A 27,773-nucleotide genomic window follows, 5' to 3' on the forward strand; every position below is an offset into this window, starting at 1 on the left:
CTACTTCCATTTTCATAAAACAGAGCAATAACAGCATGTTTACCTCTTTTAATCATATCCAAAAAATCATGCTGTCCAAAGCAGAATGTAAATAGGGTTGATCCCACTGTCAGCCGTCTTCTTAAACTACACTTCCATTAAATAAGTATATTACTGGGTGCGGAGCTAGCTCGCGACCAAGATGGCCGCTTGAGCCGAGAGCTCAGACAGACCGACAATTATCCGTTAAAATATCCTGCAGCTGTGCCACTTCTTTCCCCACTACGTGGTGCCTCATGATCCCCGGAGGCCTCGGAGAGCAGATCGCACGAGGATCAATTCGCCTACCTGCACCCTCTCGGAGCTGGTGCGGCCTCGGCCCTGGTTCGGGCCTATTGAGACCTGAGGGCCTCCTTCTTCCCCCTTGATCAGGGGGTGACAACTGGTTCCCGCGGCGGCCCTGCTGCGACTGCAGCGAGGCCGAGATCCTGCCTGACCGCTGGTGAGGGGGCTGGCTACTCCTGCTCGCGATCGCTGTGCCGCGGCTGCCGGAGGAGGAGCCGGCGGCCTGAGGAAGCTGTGGAGCGGTCTTTCTGAGGCGGTGAGACCGGCGCCTGGAGGTGATTGCAGGCCGTGCATTACGGGCCCCCTGAGCACGGGCTGGGTGGCAGGCCCCGGAGCATTTTGAGTCCGACGAGGGACCTCCGCTAAGACCCCCCCTTCTCTCTGGGAGCGGACGGACGAGTGAAGCGCCTCCCCGTCCCTCCCCCCTCACCTGGACTTTTGGTCTTTCACGACCCACAGTCAGAGATTGGCCCTAGGCGGTGGAGCCAGCTAATCGTCCCCGGCTGGACTTGGTGGCTGGGCTATTTGATTGCGGGACAGTGCGGCTTGGCATAGAAGCACTGAGAGGTCCGGCACTTTGGGGAGTGCGCAGGCTGATTCTCCTGGATTGCTGCAGACCCCCCCGGCCTGCATGGGTGAGTGTGTCCCGGGCGTCGTTGGTGCCCGCTGGGGGGGTCCTGCTACCTCTGGCTGTGCGCTGTCTGGAGCCCTGCCTACACGAGTGCCTTGCCCTGCCTGCTGGGAGTACGTTTTGGGAGGGGTATGTTGCCCGGCCGCCCCCCCCCCCCCCTTTGGAGGGCTGGGTTCGAGCTGACGACGGGTGGAGTGGTCGTAGCTGACGGAGGTTGAGACCCCTTTGCTATTGAAGGAGGGGACGGTGGTCGACCTTGCGGCGAGCGGGCCGCTCGCAGGTGGTCCCGAGGGGCTCATGAGGGATGACGGCCGCTTAAAGGCCCCTCGGGTGAATACGCTGGCACTGTGGATGGATTCACTCCCCCCTATTCTCCTCTTGGACTACAAGCCGAATCCTGCTGGGAGTGAGCGGTGCATGCTGAGGGGCCTGGGGGTGCCGCCATTTTGCTGCATCTGCGGCTGACTCTCCGAGTGGTTATTCCGGCACGTGGTGACTATGGCGGGCCCGGGACTGAGCCAGACAAACTTACTGTTCTCCCTGTGTGAGCTCTGGCTGTGCCGCGCTGGGCACCCCACTGCAACCCCAACGCCTCTCTCGACATCTACACAGGGGGCGACACTTACGCAACACCAATATGGGGCGAGTGGATAGGACACAATCCAAATTGTCTTTCGACCCGAAGCGGACCAAGCCTGGCAAGCCCACCGTGGAGGATGGCATTGAATAACAGGAACAGGTCATAGATGACCAACGCCAAGACATTCGCGGCCTATTGTTGGCAATGGAAAAGAACCTCTAAGGTGGAATATCCTCTCTAAGCACCAAGATGGATGCCCTAACCTATAGAATGGACCGCATGGCCGAAAGACTGGACAAATACTCGGAAAGGCTTGACATGTCGGAGCGCAGGTTGACTGAGGCGGAGGAGGCGCAAACTGTTCTCGACACTGAACATAAAAGGCTGGGTAGAGTGCTCCAGGTCTTACAGGATAAAACAGAGGACCTGGAGGCCCTTTCCCGGCACTGTAATCTTTGTATCACGGGCCTGCCGGAATCAACAGCAACGGGGAACATGGAACTCTTCACAGAAAAGCTGCTGAAGACACTACTGGAAGACTCCTCTTTTTCTAATATGTTTATGGTGGAAAGGGCGCACCGCTCTCTGGGCCCGAGACCAGCGCCGGGTGCACCCCCCAGACCGATCATAGCAAAACTGCTAAACTACAGGGACCAGGATGTTGCCCTTAAGCTAGCTCTTGAGAAACAACCACTAAGATTTAAGGGGTTGACGATTTCACTGTTTCCAGACTTTACAGTTAAGGTTCAGGTGGCTCGTCGCTTGTTTGCCCCTATGAAAAGACAACTCCGGGAACTCGGAGCGGACTACGCCATGTTATACCACGTGAAATTGAGAGTTAATCGACAGGGACGCTCGCATATTTTCATGGATCTGAAGTACTTACAAAAAGTGCTGAGAGACAGGATGAAGGAGAAGCAACCTCACCCAGAACAGCATCTCCTGAGTGAAGCATCGGGAGGCCACATGGATGAGCAGGATTGACCCTGCCAAGAAGCCTCGAACTATTGAGTGCGGCCTGATGTCGCTGGGGGTAGGAGTTTTGTTTTATTTGATAACACTGTGTTTGGGTTGTGACCTACAGGGCCGGTATGGCTGGGCTCTTCAGTAGCGCTCCTTGGTGATCCGGATCCCCTTATTTACATGGTGGGAGGGAGCAGATTTCTGCTTACTCAGAAGGAGGCAAACACAGTGATGTAACCTTTAAATACTACCTAGCTCTAACCTCGCCTGGTGATGAAGATGGGAAGGGTTGACCGCTATGGGTTAATACCAGGCTGGTTTGGGGAAGTGATCTACGATATATCTATGCCTCCTGGAAATCTGCCAAGCTATGTTTCACTACACTATCTCACAGCTGTGAGTATTTATAACTGGCGGGGTGAGGAGACGGACCCTTGGTGGTTCCACACCTTATAGTGGTGCGAGCTACATCCACCCATGCGTGAATCACACCTGGGATGTGTTTTGTTGTTTAGGACTGGGCGGGTTTTTCTTTTGGGTGGGAGGGATGGTACCGTGGCCAAGTTGGGGTTCGGTAGGCGTGAGAGGGTGTTGCGGGGGTAATCTTGAAAAGTTACAATGCTCACTCTCGCTGATTGCTCCTATGTTCTGCATGATTATGGGATTGCAGTTAAAAAATATTGGCCGTCAAGAGTCTGGTCGGACATGAGTAGGGTGTGAGCACAGGTTGGGAATTTCTTTTGGACGTATTATTTTTTGTGTTACCACATGCTGTACAGATGCGGCGTGACATGGTCCTGGTGAGACTACCCTTGTTACCTTTGAGCTACATCCACTTTTTATGGCAGACACATTGACGGTTGCTCCTGATATCACACATGACGCCCTGGTCCTGCTTACTTGGAATGTGTGTTATTGTTATTGCTATTGTTATTTTTGATTTGTAGCGCGCTCAATCACCTACAGGCCTCTAAGCGCTCGGGAATCGATGGTAAACAACAACTTTGACAGTACAGAGAGCATCCACTAGCCTACGTGGCTCACAGGGCTCTCCTGAACAACAGCGTTTTCAGCCCCTTTCTGAAACGTAGGAGGTTTCCTTCCTTTCGTAGTGGCTCAGGTAGTGTGTTCCATAAATGCGGAACCAGCACCGAAAAGGCTCTACCGCCCTTGGTGGCAAGTTTGTACCGAGGGCAGACTAATAGCTGAGAGTCTGAGGACCTAAGAGCTCTCTTTGGGCTATACATTGCCAGGTGATCTTTGATGTAAGCAGGTGCCATGCCATAGATAGCTTTATGGGCGATGCACAGATTTTTAAATTCCACTCGCTCCTTAATAGGGAGCCAGTGGAGGCTTTGTAGCAGGGGGGATGCTTTAGTGTGTCTTGGCTGTCTGAAGATAAGACGAGCGGCATCATTCATCACCACCTGTAGCCTATTTATCAAGGTTTTTGGTAGGCCAAGGTAGAGGGCATTTCCATAATCTATGCGTGAAATCACAGTAGCTGCGACGATGGAACGTAGCATAGATTGGGAAATGATAGGCACTAATTTCCGTAGCTGTCGGATGATATTAGTACAGTTGCCCACCACTGAAGAGATTTGGCTGACCATAGAGAGGTCACAATCCAGTTTGATCCCCAGGCTCTTCACGTTCAAACTGGGTTTTGGGGCTGGACCTAACTCTGCAGGCCAGTAGAGGTCACACCATGGTGAGGTGGTAGATGAAATAACCAAGACCTCAGTCTTGTCTGGATTGATTTTTAGGAGGTTTCCTGTCATCCACTGGACCGTGTGTCTCAAAATATTCTGAGTGTGGAGTTGGGCGGTGTTTGTATTGTCAACACTCAGCAGCAGCTGCGTGTCGTCTGCGTAGTTATATACTGTGCAGCCCATACTCGCCAGGGAGGCAATCAGAGGCTGCAGATATAGGTTAAACAGCAGTGGGGATAGGGCCGAGCCCTGAGGTACCCCACATTCTATTTCTCCCACTGCGGAGATTTCTTCTCCGAGTTGTATTCTTTGTGTCCTTCCTGACAGAAAGGACTGCAACCACTCGAAAGCCCGGCCTTTGATGCCAAAGTCACTCAGCCTTTCCAGTAGCAGCGCATGACTGACGGTATCGAACGCCGCTGAAAGGTCTAATAAAATCAGGGCGCTCGATGACCACCGCAAGGTCCGTAAAATACTAAGCTACCTTTACAGATACAACGTATCCCTCTTACAAGAGAAGCACCTCCAACCGGACAGCCCCATTTTACGTATTAAAGGTCTACTGGGAAATATACATGCTGCGGGCTTTACATCCCACGCTAGGGGGGTCTTGACGTGGGCAAACCCGAGGTTACAGCTGCAACTCACACCCATGGAAATGGACAGAGAGGGTTGATTCGTCATTTCTCTGTGCTGTGGGAAGGGGCTAGAACTTTTCCTTTTTAATGTCTACGGTCCTAACTATGACCACCCAGATTTTTAAACTCAGCTGACAGCCTTGACCCAACATCACGCCCAGGACCGTATTTTGTGGGGATGGGATTTTAACTTTACCAGACACCCGGCGCTGGATAGGTCTGATGGCCCAGACAGACGACCATTGGCCTCAGTCAGAGTTGTGGAGACGTCCCTGATGAGGTTGGACATATGTGATGTCTGCCAACACAGACATACACGACAGGGTGGCTATATGCATTACTTGGCACATCATAATAGTCACACGAGAATAGACTACTGGTTCGCGTCATGGCAAATACTTCCACATATCCATGCATGCACGATCCTTCCTCGTACCTACTCTGACCATTCGCCACTATTACTGAAACTTGCTTCTCCTAAGAAACAGATTCTTATGGCGCTTTCCGCCATATTCCCTCCTCGATGCTGTGTTTGAGGAGGACCTTGCTGTGTCCATTGAGACAAATATAGGTTATGTGGACTCTTTTCAAATGATCTGGGAGGCCTTTATGGTATACATCAGGGGAATAACTATTTCTAAACATGCGGGGGTCCTTAAGTCGATAGGCGACAGACTGGCAGCCCTGGAGCGCAAATTGAAGGACCTTGAGTCCTCTCGCGTGGCGAACCAAAGCGAGGAAATTACTCTGGAGCTCACGCAGACACTCCGGGAATATCATGAGGAGGCAGACGCGGAAATAAAACACCCTGGGAAATATGCTACCGCCCGTATCTATGGCAAGGGCGAACGGCCGGGGGTGGTTCTCGCACAGATCCTTAAACAACATAGGGGCTGGGCTACAATACCAGCCATTACTCCACGACCGGGAGATCCCCCGCTCACGGAGGCCCAAGTAGCAGAGAAGTTCCGAAGGTATTATGCAGACCTTTACTCCTCCCGCTGCTGCGGCTCAGACGAGCGCATACTAGACTATTTGACTCACATTAAACTCCTGTGGTTATCTGACGTGCATCGTAAGTTCCTGATGCGCCCCATTGAGTGGGAGGAAGTAGTCTTGGCTCTCTCTGAGATGAGGGCAGGGAGCGCGCCGGGGAGTGACGGCATCACTGTGGCCTCTTATAAGGCGTTTCAGGATCTTCTACTCCCAAACTTACTCACACTGTTTGAGGATATTTGCACCACAGGAACAATACCTCTGACTATGCAAGAAGCGATAATTGTGGCCATACTCAAACCGGGGAAACCTCCGGAGGAGTGCGCCTCATATAGGCCTTTGTCCCTCATGAACGTGAATGCCAAAATCTTCGCGAAACTGCAGGCCAATCAGCTCAGTCCGCTTGTCACCACCCTAGTGGCACCAGAGCAGGCTGGCTTTGTGCCTAGTTGGAACTTCACCTATAATCTACGCACATTTTTTTCAGCTCTACAATATACCCGCCTGGAGGTCCCTGCAGTTGCGGTCTTTTTAGACATGGAAAAGGCCTTCGACTCGGTCGAATGGCCTTTCACGAGACAGGTCCTTAGTCGGATGGAGTGGGGGCAGTCTTCCTGCAACTTCTTGGGACACTGTACTCTTCCCCCACAGTGCGCATCCGGATTGGATCTCTGGTTACTGACCCCATATGGGTTTGCAGAGGCAAGAGACAGTGTTGCCTCCTGTCCCCAATACTGTATGCCCTCACGGCGGAACCTCTAGCTTGTGCCTTACAGGAATACCATGGGCAGAGGGGTAGCCGATTTCCAAACTACTGCTTAATTGTCTTCACATATGCGGATGACACACTACTATATGTCTGAGAGCCTGAGATCAATCTCCCACCGGTCCTATGGGTAGTGGTACTCTTCAGCTCCCTTTCCGGTGTCAACGTCAATTGGAACAAGTACATCATGTTCCCCCCTCACTCGAGCCACGGTGCAGTTCGAACCGGAATATCCCTTGTTGTGGACCACAGAGGCGGTGCCATACTTAGGCATACGACTGCATACCAACTCTAAGATGGTCTAAGGGAGAATTACCAAGTGGCTACCTCCAAGCTGGAAGATGACGTAGAGAGATGGGTCGGCCTCCGCTATCATTGATGGGCAGGGTATTATTAATGAAAATGATTATTTTACCAGGCCTCCTTTTCCTCTTTAGGAACATCCCCATGGTCCTTTTCAAAACATTCTTCCAGCGTCTACACTCATTAATGGTCCGGCTGGCCTGGGCGGGCAAATAGCCATGAAATGCCTGGAAGATATTGACGTTGCCGTACAAGATGCGGGGACTCGGGGCTCCCGAGCTAGAACTATACTATAGAGCTGCGCAATGCTCACATGCATATCATTGGATGCATGGACCCCCTGACATACCTCACATACTGATTGAGACCATAGTTGCAGATCCCAAGCCCCATCCGGCTCTGCTGTTCTCGCCCCGTGACAGATGCACTGGAATACTGGACTCTCTGAACTCGGTCACACATGCCTGGCATTACCTACTGGATGCGCAAGCTGGTAATATATTGTATGCCCCAATGGCCCGTCTAGACTGGTGCCACTGGCTCGCTCCGTGCACCGACAGGGGAGTTATACTTGAATTGCAGACACTAAACCTACACACTATAGGAGATCTCTTCATAGACAGCATGGCCCGTTCCTGGGAGGATGTCGAGGAGGGGGAGGATGTACAGCTGCTCCTTGCTCATTTCCAATTCCACAGAGTTAGACACGCACTCAGGGAGCTACTCGGGGACGATATGGCGGAACCCCTGAAGGTTCCGGCACTAACAGCAGTTATTAAGGCAAAATCGCCCGCTAAATTGGTATCCAGAGTATATCATACGCCGCTCTCTTCTAGGGACGGTGAATACACCAAACCGCGTCTCGCGTGGCAAAGGGATTTTACAGGTGGAGCAGACGGATGACAAGTGGCTTTACTGCTGCTTAAGCACCAAGCGTATCTTGCTAAATGGACGCCCAGGGTTAGTTCACTTTAAATTTCTTCATAGGGTTTATTACACGCCGGAACGACTATATCATTATGGCCTACGTGAAGACTCTCAGTGCGAAAGATGTGGAGAGCTGGTTGCGGATTTCTTTCAATTGGCCTGGGTCTGCCCGGGGGTTGCTCGCTTCTGGGGAGAAGTCTTAGCTGAGATTAATCGCGTCACGGATATGCCGCTGACTCCTGACCCGTTCTTAGCGCTGCTGGGTTTTTCCAAACCACTCCCTAAGGCACGTAGACGGCTTGTGGACATGGCACTCCTCCTGGCGAAAAGGTGCGTGACGCTCTGCTGGCTTCGCGTATCGACTCCTACAGTGGCGCAATGGTCCAGAGACATGCTTTACTGCTGCACCCAAACGGAAAATTATAGCAAGATACTACCACCCTGCAACAGACCCAAAAACTTCTGGTCCCTATACATGACCAGGAGAACCACCTCGACGACCCCTGACCGGGACGACTCCCTACCTCCGGTTACATCTGCCCAAGACACTCAAGACCCTATAACATAAAAGAGATCCTCATTTTTGTTGCTTAACGTTACATTCTGCACGCACCTTATCTCTCTGGGTTATGATATGACAGTAGTGGGACTATGCATGGTTCTGTGGGTGGGACCACATGTGTGTCAGTTGTGATGAGGGTTTATGTCTCTCTCTTATTTTCTGCTACCACAATGTGTGATTTCTGTACTGCTGAATGTGAACGATAATACTTGGACCATGCCAATGTCTACCTCTCATTGTCCTGTTTTTTGTTCTCTTTGTTTAAAAAAAAAGTAAGTATATTACTTAAGGTTTAGACACTTGTGACACAAAGTGTTATAGCAATTAAAGACAGTGGAAAACAAGATAAGGACATCATTTGCAGCCCTCGGCTGAGCACGCTCGGAAAGCCAAACTAGTTGAGGCAAAAAAAAGTAGTGCTCCAAAACTAACATATATGGCCGATACTGAAATGGTCCATTTAACAGGGCCAGTCTCCAGGGTGAGACGAAATCATCAAAAAGAAGGACAAATGTAAACTATTCACCAACGAAAACAAAGGAATTTCGAAAGGCACATGAAGGAGGGAATTAAATGGGATGGGCATGCTGAAAGCCCATACAGTAGACACAGCATGTTTCGAGAGACCGCGTATGCGCTGCCTAGGCGTGACCTAAAAAAGTGCTTGAAAATCAAACAGTGAAGCAGAGATGCCAGCCAATCAAGAGATGGTAAAAGGCAATGATCAATGAGCAGGACAAAGACTGACAAGCTAGGGCACAAATAAGAAGCAAAGCATAGGATTTTGTACTGGAATGGTACCATTGCAGTACAAATCTTAAGATAACAGGCACACACCGTGTGTGCCCATAGGCTACCTATTCGTGCACCATTGCATGAGAAAAGAGCAGCATAGTCTATCAAATAGTAGCTCTGTGCCGCTCTCTCCCTTTGCATTCGATCCTAAGATGGCCTCCACGAGGTGGAAGAGCAGTAAATCTGCAAGTAAAATGCATAGTGGAGGTAGAGTTGCACTCAGGAATGCTTTTCCTTTTCAACTTCTCGATCCTTTTAAAACACTAGCTGGAAAATATTTCTTTGTCTACTTTGTCTTTTGCCCATTAGGTAAATGGATGCTGTGTCTTCTCTCTCTGTGCTTTTAGCGTGTTTTTTTCTGGCATATGTGCTGTAAGCAATTCAAATAAACAAATTAACAGAATTGCCAAGTAAGTAAAGCATGATAGATACATTAAGATGGTGGATTCAATATTTGCTTGTATGTAATGCACCCCAAAGGTAGAAAGTCAGTTTTCACACTATAAAGTGTGTAAATCACTACAGAACACTTCACACACCTCTTTCCACACTGGCAAGTGGGTAAACCACATCTCCCTCTGGCCCCCTTTACACAGTTCGTTTTCATATCACCGAGTGTGTAAAGCACCACCAAACCATTAGCACGCCCAGTAGTTTAGAAGGGTGCCAAGAGCTCTGGACAACTCTTGGGGTAGTAAACTACAGCAATTATCAGGAGTCAATGGGCCTCTCAGGGCTCTGGGCCCCGGTGCCACTGCACCTGCTGCACCAGCGGTAGCCACACCCCTAAGCAGGGCTAGCCACATTGACAAAAAGGTAACAACGGTAAGCCTGTTTATGCAAGTACATAAAGCACCCCGCCATTGGCAAGCCTGTTTCTACTTTGCCAAGTATGTAAACATCCCGCCATTGGCAAGTCCATTGCCTTCTTTGTAGGTAAGTAAAGCACCATTTACAGGACTATTTCCACATTGTTAAGTATGGAAAGCTAAACTGACGGGTCCATTCACAGAGTCTAAAACATGTAAAGAAGGAGGGCACAATGATAAAACTTGTAAAAGTAACTCAATTTTTATATAGCGATTCATTTCTGAGCTGTGGGAAAAACAGATGTTGCTATTTTTGTCAATTTCGAGAGGATTGCATTCAGAAACTCATGACCTCAAACACTCACTGTACTTGTACCACAACCACTGTACGTATGTTTACACACACACACACACACACACACACCCCATGTGTGTGCCAATACCCTCAGCAAATAGCAGGTAGTAATGGCGCCTTAAATGTTTTTATTGCATTTTTTGCCTTTTAGTTGAATCTAATAGCCCTTCAATCTTTATTACTTTCAAAGTATGCCAACTGCAACTCAATGACCAGTCATGAAAAGGGCAAAACACAGTTAAGATTGTTCAAGTTCAAATTCTATGAGCTATGTCTTTGATTGACTGCGAAAGGTGCAAGTGGCGTAGGTTGACATTATTCTGAGTTTTCCCTTGATTTGGTTTCATGGTGAATAGGCAATGGCAAAGATAATAGGTTTCGCCTAAGCGAGATCTATTGGCTTTGTCAATTTTATTTTTAGACATGTTGCAAAGCAGTGCAAGCTGCTGTGCAACATGACTTAAAGAAAAAAACTCTTGTCAGCTGTACGCAAACCTTACTGTGGTGTAAATCTGTCTCCCTACTATAACTTCCACATTGACTGGCACTTTTGGTAGAGCACCACGATTGTGGATATGGTTTGATTTGTGGCTTTGGATAATCATATTGTTTTGGTCTGATTTTCATGTCTGTGCATTCTGGAGGTGGTGATGGTAGTCGGCAGCTTATGGTCCATTGTCAGCCATGGTCTTAGATGCCTTCAAGATATCACATTTCTCATTTCTTCATCTACTTTTTCGATTTTATAAGGGTGGCTCAAATCCACCTGAGCGGCTTACCTCACTCATCTATCATTCTCATATAAAAAGCCAGCCGGACAGTGGAGAAGAATTAGTAATATATTCATTTGGCCATAAGATTCATCTGCAGATGGGCCCGTCAGGCCTACACCCCAGGGAGTGCGCCGAGAGGACTGCCTCATCTCAACACGACAGTACATTATATCACACTACAGTAACATTGGACACGCCTATCATGGAAAATTACAGAACTAGCAAAATGGTGAACAATGAACTCATACATGAGGCATCTGCACCTGCGAAGGCAACACTGTTATCTCCTCTCAAGGCCACAGAGCCGAGGCTCTGCTTCTCCAGGGCATGGAAACATTTCTGCAAAACGAACTCAAGGCAAGAAATGCTGAAACCAGGGATTTTCTGCATATAAGGGAGGGGGAGACGTGAGGGAGTGGAGCTGCAGAGCAAGTGTCAGCATCAGAAGTCTCTCTGCCATTGACAAGCCTCTCTCTCTTATAAGAAAGTATACATAAATATCAATATTGGGAACCTAACCAAGGGAAAGCAATGTACCACAACAGGTTTTCTAACTTAGAAGGCAATAATAAGACAAAAGCTTACACATTACAGAAACAATTCTATCCAACTGAAGCTTGCACATTACAAAAATAGCTCAGTGAGTTGCAGCACATGAATAATAGGCTGTAACTGCATATTGGTTAGACACATTAGGCTAACATATTCACAACATCATTAGAACATTCTGCAACAGGAAAATTACAATCTATCAGATTTCCTTAGTCTGACTCTATACAAGAGCTGCCTATTTTTCAAAAAGTTGTCGGATGCATTTTGGCAGACTCCTCATATGATGCAGAAGTTAGATTCATGAAAGTTGGGGCTGCAGAAGGATCATTATCTTCTGTCATTGGCTCATGGCTTTCAGGGGACTTGGGGGTTCATCACTTCTTTGGAAAAAAAGGCATATGTAAACCTGCAACTGACTAACCTGTAGAAGTTGACTATCCAGGAACCAATATTGTCTACAATGCTCAGGTCAAAGCTTAACATTTCCACAGTATCACTTGTTGCCCCCTGTCTTCTATCTCCGCCATATTTGCGAAAAGATGCTGCTCTTGTAAACTTCTTATTAAACCCCTTCTTTGCACCGAGACAAACTTCTGGTCCTCCTATTACCCCCATGGAGTTTCTAGAAATAACACAGTGCTCACTGATATTGGCTCAGAAGTCACACATACTGCTTTCTAACAAAGACCTGCATCACAGATTCAGTGGTAAAAGGCCTGGTATTGTTAAGGATGGACCATGGAAACTCTTTACTCACAGGCCTGCCTACAGACAGACTAGAACTATAGCAAGGCAGGTCTCTGGATCAACTGCATATTGGTTAGACACATTAGGCTAACATATTCACAACATCATTAGAACATTCTGCAACAGGAAAATTACAATCTATCAGATTTCCTTAGTCTGACTCTATACAAGAGCTGCCTATTTTTCAAAAAGTTGTCGGATGCATTTTGGCAGACTCCTCATATGATGCAGAAGTTAGATTCATGAAAGTTGGGGCTGCAGAAGGATCATTATCTTCTGTCATTGGCTCATGGCTTTCAGGGGACTTGGGGGTTCATCACTTCTTTGGAAAAAAAGGCATATGTAAACCTGCAACTGACTAACCTGTAGAAGTTGACTATCCAGGAACCAATATTGTCTACAATGCTCAGGTCAAAGCTTAACATTTCCACAGTATCACTTGTTGCCCCCTGTCTTCTATCTCCGCCATATTTGCGAAAAGATGCTGCTCTTGTAAACTTCTTATTAAACCCCTTCTTTGCACCGAGACAAACTTCTGGTCCTCCTATTACCCCCATGGAGTTTCTAGAAATAACACAGTGCTCACTGATATTGGCTCAGAAGTCACACATACTGCTTTCTAACAAAGACCTGCATCACAGATTCAGTGGTAAAAGGCCTGGTATTGTTAAGGATGGACCATGGAAACTCTTTACTCACAGGCCTGCCTACAGACAGACTAGAACTATAGCAAGGCAGGTCTCTGGAACTCGTTGATAGAACCACATTGTATCAGAATTACAGTCGCTAAATTGGCCTCTCATGGGATACAGAATTATCAACAACCAAGCATCCTTAAAATAAAGAAGAAAAAAAAAGAGCCAGGACGCAGCCAATCTTGAGCGCATTAGAGGGCCTTTTTCTTAACTTTAAGCCAATGTTGCACAGCAGTGTGGGGTGTTGTGCAAAAATGGCTTAAAGTAAAAGAAAAAAGGCTATATGACGCGCCCATTCTGACTACTTTTTTGTTAATCAAGTGCGAGCGAGAGGCAAGCAATAGGAGGGAGAAGCAACAATGGACAGTGGAGGGGGAGGAAAGCAACACGAGGGAAGCACATGGAGGAGGGTGGGTGCAGCAAAGTCATGATGGAGGGGAATGGGTGGGTGGAAGGGTGCCCATGTAAAGGGCTCCAATACTTACGCATGGAGTTTGCGCCAATAAAAAAATGAAAAGTAAACAAAAGAACATGAGAGAAGCACCTGCATTCCTCAGATTATCACCTAGGTCCATAATGGCATTACAAGCCCAGCTGTTTTCCTGCAGACATTACCTGCCTCCCTGGTAAGTTACTACATTCCGTCTACCCCGGAGAACATGACCCACATTTCTAAGAATATCACGTTCACTGGGGACGGTAGCTTGCCAAAGAATCCAATGTGTGTCCTTAGCTATGTCTCCAGCACCCCTAACAACATTCTGTGTATTATTCACAATATTACCTGCTACTCTGTTAATTGTGTGTAACTGTGACAGTATTACCTGTACAACATCACCTGTGCTCTGTCCCTAAGGATTTGGTATATCCCTGACACATGCCCCGTGTCCACAAAAACCTTACCTGTGTCTCTGAACATCAGGCAGGAACCCGAGACTCCTTTGTGCAGGTCTGTGACTCATGCCTGCATGCTTGAGACTCCTGTGCATGCCCCTGACGCCTGCGTCACTCAGAACATTTCCCAGTAGAGAACATTCCTTGAGCAGCTGTAGGCTGTAACAGAAAGATCATCTCCACAGCTTGCAAAGGTGAAGATGGAGTGGCATTGCACCTTACCAATGCCAAGGACAGAAACTGAAACTTTCAACGAGCTATAATTATTATCATTGCACTACAGGGGATTCTGTTTCAATGCACTGGATCATCTCCGGGGACCAAGGTCCTCTCGGGTGTGTTAGAGAGTGCGAGTGTGCCAGTGAGGCGGGGAAAAGATAAGACTTTTCCAAAGAACCTACTGTTCTCCCAGAGAGCTGGTGTCTGCCTCAGTGCTCTAGGCCCCTGCGCAAGAATTTGAGTGGTTTGGTTTACTACTCATTAGAATCAGGGCAGGGGTCACCAACCTTTTCTGTAATGAGAGCTACTTCTGATCAGTAAAAATTGTCCTGAGCCACTGAAGCTAAGTAACTCGTGCATTGTTACCAGACACCCCCTAGGCCAGCTTTATTGACTTTAACCCCTTCCGTGCTCATGACGGCCCCTGACGGTCATAAGTCACGATGGGTGTGTGCGCATGACGGCTGGGGGCCGTCGGAGCCACGCCCACGATTGGAATGTCTAGCACAGTGGTGGAATTCCCGCCGCAGCCAAGATGTTAAACCTAAAGTCCAGGGAACCCGATACTACTGTTTCAACAATATTCTGTGACTAGGGGTACTATGATAGGGCTTCCATGTGCATCAGCGAGTGCATGGTCTCTAGGGATGTATGGCAATGTATGTTAAAGAATGGGATATATGTGTATGGGTGACTGGGAGCCTGTGTCTTATTTACACACGTTGCACAGGACATAACTTTAGCCATACGTGACACCATCACACATACAACGCAAACATATAACCATTGTATTTTAAATGGAATACATTTAGAGAGCAGACACATGTTCTGCAAAAATGTTCTTAACAAGGGCCATTTTTCTGCACTTGAAACATTTTACTGCACATTAATTTTCTCACATGAAAAAAAATAGCTGTTTTTTGCAGTTAGAAATATGGCAGCGTGTCTACCAGCCACTGGGAACAAGATGCCTGCTCTGTGTAAAGGAGGCACTTTGATATGGGAGAAAATTCAACTGTAGAGGTAACTTTATGTTTATATGCATTACCTAAATCTCATCATTTTAACTTTCTCCCATAGTCAAAGTGTCTTTACAAACAGCAGGCTTATTACTCCCATTTGGCTGTAGACATGGTGCCCTATATATAACAGGAAAATAGAGGAATTTGTTTAAATGTGAGGAATTTAAAGTGAAGAAACATGTTTCATAAAAACATCACAACTTAATTGGCTTAATTTAAAGTAGAGAAAAACATTAAGACAATGTGTCATAGAAAGATTTTTCTTCACTTCAAATGTCTCCCATTTAAAAGAAAATTACTGTGTTTTTCAGTTATAAATATTGCATTGTGTCTACCACCCACTGGGAGCATGATGCCTCGTGTTTGTAAATGTGACACTATGAAAAGGGAGAAAATTAAAATGACGAGTTAACTTAATAATTACATAAACTCTTCCTTTTAATTTTCTCTCATTTGAAAGAATTCAGAAATATAATTCTGTTCTCATGCTCCAATATTGAGCTGAGAACAACTTTTGTTTAAGAGTTGAAGAATACTTTTATTCGATTTCATTTAAAATCATAAAAGCACGATACAATGAACCCACAAAATACTTGAAAGTCATTCAACATTAATACTAATTTGAATATGAAATTACATTAAACTTCATAAAATATGTTCTAAAACTGTTGTTAAAAATGAGCTTCTTGGTTGCATGTAAACATATGGTGTCCAGGCCTGCAAGGTGAAATCTGGCTTCTGGTATATTGGGGCTAGGCCGATCACAGGCTGTCCAAAGCAATAATTCATTAACATAGTTTAGGAATAAAGTGCTGCTGCAATGGTCATGTAAAGTGTGGGATTTAGATTTTAGCCAGCAAAGTTAATTCTGAGAGGCATGTTTAATTCATCTGTCACTCTTCTCTAGTTCTTTTGCCACAAGAACTTTATCGCTTTGCATGCCATTTGGACTGTGAAGCCTCCTAAGCATTTTATAACGGCAGACCTGCAAGTCCTTATTTATTCTTGCTTCAGTATTGGCCATCAATGACTTTTCCAAAGGTTTAGTAGCACTGGACAAGTGCATAATAGATGGAGTAGTGACTCGTTTCCGTACCCGCAAAAGCAGCATTTCGTGTTGGGCCACAACTGTTTCCATTTTGGGGTAAGGTCTTTAGATGAATACACTCCGAGCCTCAGTAATATCAGGTTGAACTTTCTTGAGCTTGAAAAATGTTCCAACAGATATGGTTTAGGTTTTAGAGTTATATACTTTGGCATCACCACCCATGTGTGGATTTTAGCTGAGATTGCCGATTAATGGCTTTGTTGGTGATTTTTTTTAACTCAGTGTAGGCTGGTATTGTGAGCCAAGCATCCTCCAACTTTAGAGATGAAAGTGATTGCTTTAAAACGAAGTATACTGACTTATTCGACTTGGATTACTTTTCAACCTCCATCCAGCAGTAATGGGCTGAGGAGTTTTCCTCTGCTGCCCTCATTCTCCAGTAGTATTTAACGAGGGCCCCTTGTCTTGTTGGTATCTGTTTTTTTTAGCTGAAGTACAATCTTATCTGAGCTTGGGATGTGTAGCGTGGAATTGAAAATAGTTTTCTAAAGAGACTAGATTGTGCAGTATTTAAGGCTGATGAGTCCTTCATGTTTAGCAGTTCTGATCCATATGAGATTGAAGGCGAGAATTTTGCTGCGACAACTTTTATCAAGTGATTTGTTGAGCAGTCGCTATGTTTTTTCTGAAAAGGTTTTAAATACGAATAGCATCTGTTTTGCTTTTGTAATTTAGAAGCTGATCTAATAGTATCCCCAGGTATTTGTATGCTTCCTCACAAGAAGGAGCTATAGAAGGAAAAGCTAAAGCCAGATCACCCTCCACCCATCAATCATTTAAACAACAAAGACCTGGCTTCTGAAGGAGCAGCATTGATTTTTTTACAGAGGAAAGGTGTTTAGGCGGTATCCACCTCCACCCAACAGCTGATTCATTTTTTTGTCTAAACCTATCCTAGGTACACCAAACATTCAAGTTTGTTAAAACAACGTTAATCAGAACACTCCATAAACATATACCCTTGACCAAGATAAGTGAGTATAGGACACATCAAAAATAGGTGAAAGAGTGAGAAAGCACCTCAGACTAAACCAGAGGGGCTACTGGCAGGTTCTCACCAGCACGCCCGCATCTATCATCATCGGTTGCTTTCTCACAAAAACACAGAGTTTGTGTCCAGTAAAGAAGCAAGAAAGGTGAAAGACTAGAAATGAATGTATCCAAAGCAAAAAAGAAACATGAACTATACAGGACAGTATGTCCCAGAATTAAAATTTAATTAAGACTCACATTTGGCTTTGCCCTTTTTATTCGCACTGTTGAGCTTACTCAACATTAAAGACACAGCATGTCGCAAACCTTTTCAAAGTAAGCCAACATGTTTCATTGCCTATCATTCGTCGTGGCAATTTTGTCATGGTGCCAGGTTAATGGTCGCTTCACTGGACAACTGAGTTTGTGTGCGGAGTGGTTGAGAAACAAATACACAAACACAAGAAAAATTCCACTTGGTCTAAGTTGTTATTTGCTGACCAGGGTAATTTTTTTTTTTTTTTGTGAGGACTTGAAAAGCACATAACCTTCGATTTTTTTAAGTTAATGTCTAATTGAGCAATAGTTGTATATTCTCCTAGCTGGGTGATCAGCCACAGGAGGCCTCAGGGTGTTTTGCTGAGTAGAACAATGTTATCTACATATTGCAGGCTTGCTATTGGGGCATTACCCAGTTTCGGGGGGTTTCCTTGAGTTAAGCGGAGGTGATTCTCTAGATTCACTGTATAGATGTTGAACAACAGGGGGCCATGACACATCTCTGTTTTAAGCCACTTGTGTTTAAAAATTTGGTGGTTAAACTTCGACCACCCCCAATTTTATTTGTACCCACGTTCTTGAGTAAAGGTTGATGCTCACTTCAAGCAATTTTGCGGGAGCTCCCCAAGCTTTGATTCTTGCATATAGTTTGGTTCTAAGAACCTTATCGAAAGCGGCTTTGAGGTCTACAAAGGACGCATGCAGGAAGCTTGATTTAGCGATGGCTTGATCGGCCAGGAACGTAACTGCTGATAGATTTGTTAGGATGCTCATCCCTGCGCGGAATCCTGTTTGTGTGTTAGGGATTAGTTTTATGCTGTTGACCCAATCTTCTAGATCAGTCAACAGGTTTGAAGCGTATATCTTGGCCTTGACATCAATAAATGCTATTAGTCTATAGTTGGTTAGGTCTGAATGAACTCCTGTGTTGTATATCGGTTGGCAAATACTTCCTCACCATGAGTCTGGGATGGTACATGTCTCCAAAGCATAGGTGAACAGTGGGTTTAGATGTGTTGACCAGAAAGCCTGATCTTTTCTGAATAAGGCATTGGACAGGCCATTTGGCCCCGGGGCCCCATCGGATCTTTGTAGTTTTATGGCATTCAGTACCTGCTTGAGCGTAATCTGTGGATCATACCACCTTTGGGTCGATCCTTGATGTAGCATGTACTCCCAACTGCACGTAGTCTTCTGAGTGACTATCTAGGGACTTAAGGGGATTTATCATTGTTGGTAGGCACATTTTGAAGTCTGTTTTCAAATTATTTTTGAGCACTGGTGCCTTGGCGTTCGTTCTCCGAATGGAGGCCGACTGGGTCACCTTCGGTCTTTCGTTGATGGTTGCTGTACTGGAATGAGGCACCTTGGTGTATATATAGTTGATATGTGGGTGCTGCAAGTATTTTCTGTCATATCTGAGTTAAAGTGTCGATTTTCACCATTTAGAAAGATGTTAATATTTGTCCAGAAAAGTTTTGAATTTGTTTGCTGGCTGGCGAGGAGCATTTTCAACCAAATTTGCTCTTTATATTTGTGCTTTGCCACCCTAATTTCCTTTTTAAAGTCTATTTAAGAGTTAAATACCTCACTGCTTCTGTTCTGGACTTCTATGACCCACCTGCATCATAAATCTCAGTTTAGCACTGCTCATTATCAGTTTCTGCTGTCTGCAGCCTGATAATAATGAAAAATAAACATAGCCTTCCCTGAACTTAAAAAGGAAAGCAACACGTATTTATTGCAGTTCTTAGTTAAATAGGAACTCAAAGCTGGGAACTACTCTGAAGGTTTCTGCGAGGTACTGGTAGCACACAATCGACTTGTTGGAGACACCTAGATCAGGGCATTACTGCCAAAAAGATTTGAAGGAGTTAATAAATGACAGTCTGCACAAGTGGGGAAATCAACATACTAGTAGCAATAAAGTGAAGCCCTGCTAATTCACTCTGGGCGAGAGATGGTTAAAGACAAGCAATATGAAGGAGGATCGTGGGAAAGACAATGAGAGCGGGAGAAGTGGGGGGGAGGGTGGCAGAAACAGAACAAGGGTAGGGAAGGTGTGAGAGGAGTGGGGAGGGTGGGGGAAATGTGACGAGAGGGGGCAGAGAGGGGTTGGTACAGCACACAGTGCCATGTACTCTTATAGAGTGCAAGTCTTATAGAGTGAGTGGTCAAAAGTAACCCACTCGCCACCTGGCCTGGCGATCTAGGAACACTGCCTAAAGAATCTAAGTAAGTAAGACACCACAGAATTACCATGGACGACAAGTTATCAATGAATGCACAAGTGGAAAAACTAGCAAGATCAAGATTCATTACTAGAAGAACGCTGCAGCACATCTTCCCCCACCTGGGATTTCTCATAAGGTCCAGGCTACTATCTCTCCTGTTCTGTCTAAACTCGATTATGCCAATAACCTCTGCCACGGTTCATCTTTAACAACTATGAAAAGACTACAACAGATTCAGAACTCTGCTGCCAGACTACTCTTACATAAAGCACCAGCCCCACATCTTCCATACCTTGAAGGCCCTACATTGGTTACCGGTTGCCAGAAGATGCACATTCAAGCTGCTTTGTATCACTCACAATCCAATACATGGAACAGGATCAATCTTCATCAGGAATAAAATCACCAAATACATTCAACAAAGGAACCTCGACTCTAGATTACCACCTCGCCTCAAAATCCCACCAAGCAAGAAAATAACCATAGGTGGCACATCCTTCTTTGTTCAAACAGCCAAACTAAGGAACTCTTTACCCCGAACATAAGATCCCTGGATAACTTTCTTATCTTCAGAACATTACTTAAGAGTTGGCTCTTCTCCTCATAACCACCGTATTCAAACATAAATATACAGCATATCCCTGTGTATATAAGCATTTATTTGGACTATACATGTGTACCTATATATGTGTATTCCTTTGTATAAATGTGTATAATAATTATGTCTATTATATGTATTCCTTAGTTCTGCTTAACAAGTGTACATATTACTTATGGTTATATTATTCTATGTTTAACATGTATATATGTCACTGCATACATTGTTATCGTAACTATTTATCTACAATTGTTTCACTATTGAATTACAAAAACAAAACAAAAAAATATTAATTATAAAACCAAATATATTAGTTAAAAGTACAGCAAGAGTTGAACGTCTGATACAACTTAAATCAACATGTATTGCCTTCCTTTTCCATATATAGCCGCCATGTACTTATGTATCTTTATATTAATTAGCTTACTTTTAATTCAGCATCTCCAATGCACTACCCTATATCTAACCCTATACCTCTCACAATATATCCTCTACCTCCACTCTCTGACTCATCTCCATCCCCACTCTACTACTATGATCTCCAAAATAACCCTTTCTAGACACCTGCCTCTTTATTCCTCCTTCCATCATCTCAAACCTATTTTACTATTGAAATTTCCCAAACAAGTCTTTCTAAACCTTTCCCTTTGACTCTTCCCTCTCCACCTCCCCTTTACTCATCCCAAACCTCCTCCAACTGCTATGATCTCCAATAAACCCTTTCTAGACCCTTCCTTCTTATCTCTCCACTATCCTTTTGAATCCAACTAACAGACTCAAATGTCCACCGCTCAAATTAATTTCATATTTCCCTATACAAATTCCCCACTGATCCTGTTTGGGTTCTGGAGTAGTGTTCTACCTGCTGAAAAGCGCTTCGACACCTCATCAGGGGTCGCAAGCGCTATATAAATGCAAATCCTTTCCTCTTCTATCGATCCACTATCCTTTTTCAAGCAAAATAAAAACCTCACATTCCCACCGCTCAAATTAATTTCATTTCTCCCTATACTCATTCACCACTAATCCTTTTTGGGTCCCGTAGCAGTGTGCTACTCACCGAAAAGCATGTTGACGCCTCCTCTGGGGTAGTAAGTGGTATATAATTACAATTACAATGTGGCCAGTTGAAAGATGCTGTCTGCAAACACGAAGCTGTGCTAGATCCATGCTCCCTGGCAGGGACAGAAGCCTGCATGAGGAGGTAAACAGCCTGCAGGAAGCGAGAGGCGTGACCAGTAAGAAGCAAGGAATCAAGAGTGACATTGAAGCCAACCAATGGTAAGTATTAGTAATAATAACCAGGCTCTAAACCTGTTTTTAAGCTTTTTTCATTTAAAATAGCTTTTGATAACAGCGCGTGTGTGCTGCAGGCGAACCTAAAAATGATTGTTTGAAAATGATTACTGGAAGTAAGTATTATAAAATGAAGATAGCAATAAAAAACTATCATGAAAACTTTAAATGCACATTTTTTTTATGAAGAACAGTTTGTTGCAAAAGAACTATGAAACAAAAACATGACCTAAGGAGAACACTGAATGCACCTTCCCAGATTTACCATTGCTGGTAGACCTGGGAATGCGCCAAAAAGATACGCCTTCCCAGGTGAGGCATAACAAGGAGAAATATCTTCATTTCGCCTCAAAACTTCCTCTTTCTATGTGTGCTGCATCCTACAGCATACAGAGAAAGAGGAAGATGCCTCTCAGAATTGTTTTTGTGGAGGAAGGTGCACAAAAATAATCCTGCATGCACCATAGTTACCCTTGCACCATGATTCAAGGGTGTCCGCATTGATACTAGACAGCCTAATGTGCGCCAGCACTGAGGAAAGGACAGCATATGTCCAGGTCTAAACTGGGGTGGTATGGTGAGCAAAAGAATGATGGATTTAACCCAGATCTCTTTACTGGGGGTGAATGTTTTGATTTGTTCTGCATTCCATCCATCAATTGTGTGCCTTTTGCGTTCTCGCCCTAAGTGCACCAGGTATGCCCAGACGTGGGTCCTTCCTCACTGTGCCACTGGAATCAAGCTATCCTGGCTGATGAGGGGTGAAACCCCGAAACCGGTCCTAGGATGCTTGTTTCCGGTCCAGGGAGGACCTGGCTTGGCAGTTTGGGCCGGACTGTTCCCATGAGGCACAGGGTCAAGACTGATTTGCATATGGCCAGGTCTAAACTGGAGTGGCATGGTGAGCAAAAGAATGATGGATTTAACCCAGATCTCTTGACTGGGGGTGAATGTTTTGATTTGTTCTGCATTCGCCCATCAGTTGTGGGTCTTTTGCTTTCTCGCCCTAAGTGCACCAGGTATGCCCAGACGTGGATCCTGGGCTCACTGTGCCACTGGAATCAAGCTAACCTGGCTGATGAGGGGTGAAACCCCGAAACCGGTCCTAGGATGCTTGTTTCCGGTCCAGGGAGGACCTGGCTTGGCAGTTTGGGCCGGACTGTTCCCATGAGGCACAGGGTCAAGACTGATTTGCATATGGCCAGGTCTAAACTGGGGTGGCATGGTGAGCAAAAGAATGATGGGTTTAACCCAGATCTCTTGACTGGGGGTGAATGTCTTGATTTGTTCTACATTCCGTCCATCAATTGTGTCTTTTGATGAAAGGACAGGAATGTAACGCAACGCAGCAAGGTTACTTGCTGGGCTGTGTCCGTTTTTGAGAAATAGGACCCCTCTTGTGTTTCAAACTCAAGTTGCCTTGCATTTAAATATATTAAATTGGCTTTACATGAAGTCAACATTATGTAGAGGTTTGTCTTTATATGGAACTGGCCTTTTATGTAGAGCAAATGGGAGCCCAACTGCGCTGTATTGTCAAATTAACACTATGTGAAGCAGATTCTGTGTTACTGCCCTAGAGGCCCCACAAAGAAAGTTGGGGGCAAATGTACAAAGCATTTATGTGGTCAGAGACGGCCGACTGTGCCATCTGCGACCACAAAAATGATTTTACATATGTACATCCTTCCGCCACTTGAGTGCTTGCATTGACTCTCATGAAAGACCACTTCACAGCTATAGCCCTCTCTGTCCCACTCCTTCAGGTTCCCTGACGAATTCCTCACTCTATTGTGCTTATGTTGCATGCGTTACCACATTTAGCCCGAGCCTATGGACTTTGCCAAAGCTTATTTTCCTTTTGGGTGATGGGAGAAAATTCTAAGCTGTACACAGATGTTACATCAAAACATTATGCAAGTCTGATCGATTCAAAATCCCAATATGTGTACAATCACAACTGCAGCTCACTTGAATTGATGTAGTTCATGCTAGTATTTTCTCTATGGTCTTGCACCTACATTTTTTACGTTTACGCTTTGGAGTAAGTTTGATACTTTCGGTATTCAAAAAACTCCAAGTGTACACGTACTACAAAACATATACTTACGTGCGCAGAGACTACATAGTCGGGGCGGAGAATTCCGTGCACATAGGTATAGGTAAAACGTATGTTTTGTAAAGTGCAGTTCGTATATCAAGCCATATGTGCTCTCTCTGTACAATAAAACGATTTGAAATTTTAAAAGCTAGACTTCCTGAGATGTGTCCTCTCACAGGCAGTACGGTCTGTGGCGCATCTCTCTTGCAGCAGTGTAATACCACGAGGCAGTAAAGCTGGCGGCTCAACTTTTTTCAATCATACAAAGATAAGGTTCTCCCAGTAATTCAACTTATTAGAGTCACCGAAGATCCTTATTTACAATCGCACTTGAAGAGAACAGTGGCTCGGGGAAGAAAGGGCCCCCCCTTGTGCCCTTCAAAAAGCGTTTACAGCTTTTCTTGGAAGAGTATTTGGCGCTTGACCTTCATTGAAGATCCGTGGCACGTAAAAGGGATTCATGAACTTCTGTGCATGGCTCATGGCCCAGGGTGAAGTCTCCTAGCACGCTCTGAAGGAGCTCAGGATGATTATGTGGTTGGGGGAGGCTAGGGCCAGGCCCTCGGGGTCAGCCGCTTAGAGCCTGGTCATTATCTTACCTTGTGGGCCAAACACGCCTTTTGCTCAGACCAGAGATGAGAGAATCAATCTGTCCTCCTTTCAGACAAGCTTCACACACCCACTCTGACCTTGGGGGTCCATGACTCATTCTCAGAGCCACCCAGAAAGGGGGTTCAGAGAGTGTTACTCCCAGGCACTCAGTGCGCATGGGCAGATGAGTAATATAAAAAGTATGGCATCTCTTGTATTATGTATGAAATTTATAGGACCGCAGGTCTCTGGAAGATATAGTGATGGGCCTCTGACATTACTGTTCAACCATAAACATGTCACTATTAAAAACCCCTCAGGTGGAAGCATTCTGGAGGATCCTCAGTTTTTAAGGCACCTCATTTGTAGCATCGGTGCCTGAGTGCCTCGGGGTTGGAGCTTCCTACACCAAAAGTGCTGCTAGGGTGTGTTTTGCCCCATCACAAGGATCCACATGCTGGCACAGCTTTAACATTCCAGGGATCCTTTGGTGCAATAAGACCTTGGTACACAGTTTTCCCAACTTCTGATCAGTTTTTCCTATCTAATTGAAGGTTACACACAACTCTATACAAGCTTCTTCCGGAACTGCCCCATTTCTATGTCCGGATCACTGCCAGTGACCTACCACAAAATGCAACTGGAATTATTGTTGCAGTCTGGTGTGAAGAGAAGCTTTATGGGGCAAAGTAGGCAAGGCGACTGGGTAGGAAAATAGGCCCAAGACCCAAAATAAAAGTGGCCGACATTTAGGAACTGAGTAGTAAAAACAGAGTCCCGCATTTGACAATCCAACAATTCTCGACTTTTTAAGACATGCTGCCGTGGTGGTCAATGGGGTTTGGCGAACCACATGCATTTCTGCTTGCTGCAGGCGACGTATAAGGTAATATGCGAGAAATGCAGCAGTCTAAATCACTATGTTCCTTCTCTATCAAAAAGATAAAAGCATTGACACTTCCCGCTCTTCTGTACGCAAAGTGTGATTGGTACATCCACGTTGAATGCAATGAGATAACACCATCCACAGCCGGCACAATGATGCTTGCCACTAGCACCTAGTCTTCATTTGAAGATGTTTATAACACCAGCCCACACACAGTCACAAAATAAGCCCAACACAGCACAAAACCGGGCCACACACTGCCCTGTCTCACTGGCCTATCTACACTGCCATATTGCCCACAAGGTCAGTCCGAACTTGAAAATACACTGTTTCATCTAAATGAATTTCCAGCTGCAAAGAAAGCATGAGTTATGAACAATACATACCCATGGTTTAAAGTTTTAAATTATATTTTTAGGCTTGGCCTGACAGTGAACCTGTCTGCAAGATCTATTATTACCAATAATTTAAAATGAACAATCTAGTGGGCTTTAGCTGCAACCGGAGAAGTCATGCTGTTGGCTATATGGAGTATACTTCTGCATTTACATCTCAAATGACACTCCATCATCATGCCATTTGTTGCATTCAATTCTTTATCTTACTACATGAAATTGGTAAGGCCCATAGGTCAGGCTTTAATGTGATAAACTTAATTTGTGCATGCAACAAATGTAAACAGCATTTGCAAATTCAGGTATTTACATGTCTTGGCAAATTAAAGCCAGGGCTATTGGATGTGGCAGTATTTGTTCATTTTGTACCATGTAAAAATACTCCCATCAAGAAAAACAATTACATTTTTATACCCTGAGAAATCCCTGTGCTCCCAATTTCTAAAAGTAGAATATATATTTTTTTTAACTCATCTTAAGCAGCCCCAACCCCCCATCTTGGTTCTTGGGCTAGGCCAGCTGAGTGTGCAATCAATACACTGAAGAACATTTTCAAACTGGTGCTGAGGACCTGCCTGCCACTTGGAATCAGGCTAGGGTGCCTTCAGGCATGAGTACTATGCAAAGGTGTTACCTTGCCCAGGGTCAATGGCAGGTCAGTGGCTTCAATACCTAAGAGGAAGGGGTGTCAGACCAGGTTTATGTTTATTAGGGCGAACTCTTGACTGATATTTGGGGTGCCCACCTTGAGTTTCAAGAAACCCTCCAAGGCTCTGAAGGGAAACAGTCCTAGAGATGGCATCAAAAGTCAGGCCAGTCCCACCAGCCACCTGACTCTGGGAAGGGGCGAGGAACGCAGTGTGAACCTGTGACGCAGGTCACAATATCCCGGATTGCCAAGCAGGCCTGTGCCAGGCGCGGTCTGTTGTCCAAAACGCATTACAAATGCTCTAAGCCGAACAGACCGAAATGAGCCGCTGCCTTGAAGCCTCTAAATATAGCAGCTGGAAGAGAGTTTATAAATACAGCCCGGGAGCCGTCACTGCTGGGCAAAATATTCAGCGGCTTGATTTTAACAAGGGGAGCCCCGCGCGCAGATGAAGCGCATCAAAGGAAGGGCGGCTGGCGGCTGCTCGTGTGGGGTATCCCGGTGTGGCCTGGCCAGCAAAATTAAGCATGCTATTAATTTAGTTAATAAGACGTACATAGAAATATAACATGGTTACATGGGCAAATGGCAGAAAGGATAGAAACAAGTGCAACAGATGGAAGGAAGAGCCTGATACAAAAGTTGTGAATGACTCGACCTATGCCGTGCTGCGCCCTCTGGCCCCGTGTTACCACCCGTACTGTCTACAGGTGACGATAGTTGAGGCTTCTTGCATAATGATGATATACAGGAATGGCCTGTGTGCGTCGCGCTCGAGAGCTCGGCGCACTATCCGCGCGCGCGCTGGCCTACCGTTGGGCCTGTTGGCCCCGCTCGCCTCACATACGCGTCACTTACGCTGCTCCAGCAGATGAGGTGGCTCGTGTCGGGGTCCTCCACCAGGGTCCAGAGTTTGGTGAGGAAGGCGGGCACATTGCTGGAATAGCCGTCCATCGCCAGGGATCCGGGGGGCTCCTGCATCGTCCTGTCCCGCGGGTCACACTATCTCCATGCCTGTCAAAGTCCCAGCCCGAGTACGGTAGGTCTATGCGCGCGCGAGAGACAGCAGCCAAGGAGGGTGGGCGAGAGCGGGAAAACCATTGAGGTATCCAGGTCACACTGGCGGCGGCAGCAGCAGCGTCAGCCACCGATTCACCGGAGAGCCCGCTGCTCGCGCTCTTAAAAACTCAGCATAAACGGCGAGCATCATCCCCTGCAGAGAACAATGCACAGAATGGAAGTGCACGGCCGCCTGCCTGACAAAGCTTTGAATAAACATGCAGCGTCATGCAAAGAGAACGTGCACATGCACCCCGGGCACAGGACCCGGCGCGGCCATTCAGCACGAGGCCTCCCCTGGCAGGCGCACAGAACTAAAGCGCAAGCCAGGGTATGCTGGCT

The 27,773-nt window shown here is 45.8% G+C and overlaps 1 protein-coding gene across 1 annotated transcript in view; it reads right to left on the reverse strand.

The window, feature by feature from the left end:
- The window catches only part of HSF4 (heat shock transcription factor 4), a 385,922-nt gene extending 358,393 nt beyond the window's left edge, over positions 1-27,529 (reverse strand). Inside the window, exon 1 of the mRNA XM_086947661.1 lies at positions 27,231-27,529. Within this exon, the coding sequence (XP_086803787.1) occupies positions 27,231-27,353 (123 nt within the window). The 5' untranslated portion in view covers positions 27,354-27,529. The remainder of the gene's footprint in view (positions 1-27,230) is intronic.
- Positions 27,530-27,773: the final 244 nt, after the last annotated feature.

This window comes from Lissotriton vulgaris, chromosome 12, assembly GCF_964263255.1.
Source record: "Lissotriton vulgaris chromosome 12, aLisVul1.2, whole genome shotgun sequence".
Classification (NCBI taxonomy): Eukaryota; Metazoa; Chordata; class Amphibia; order Caudata; family Salamandridae; genus Lissotriton; species Lissotriton vulgaris.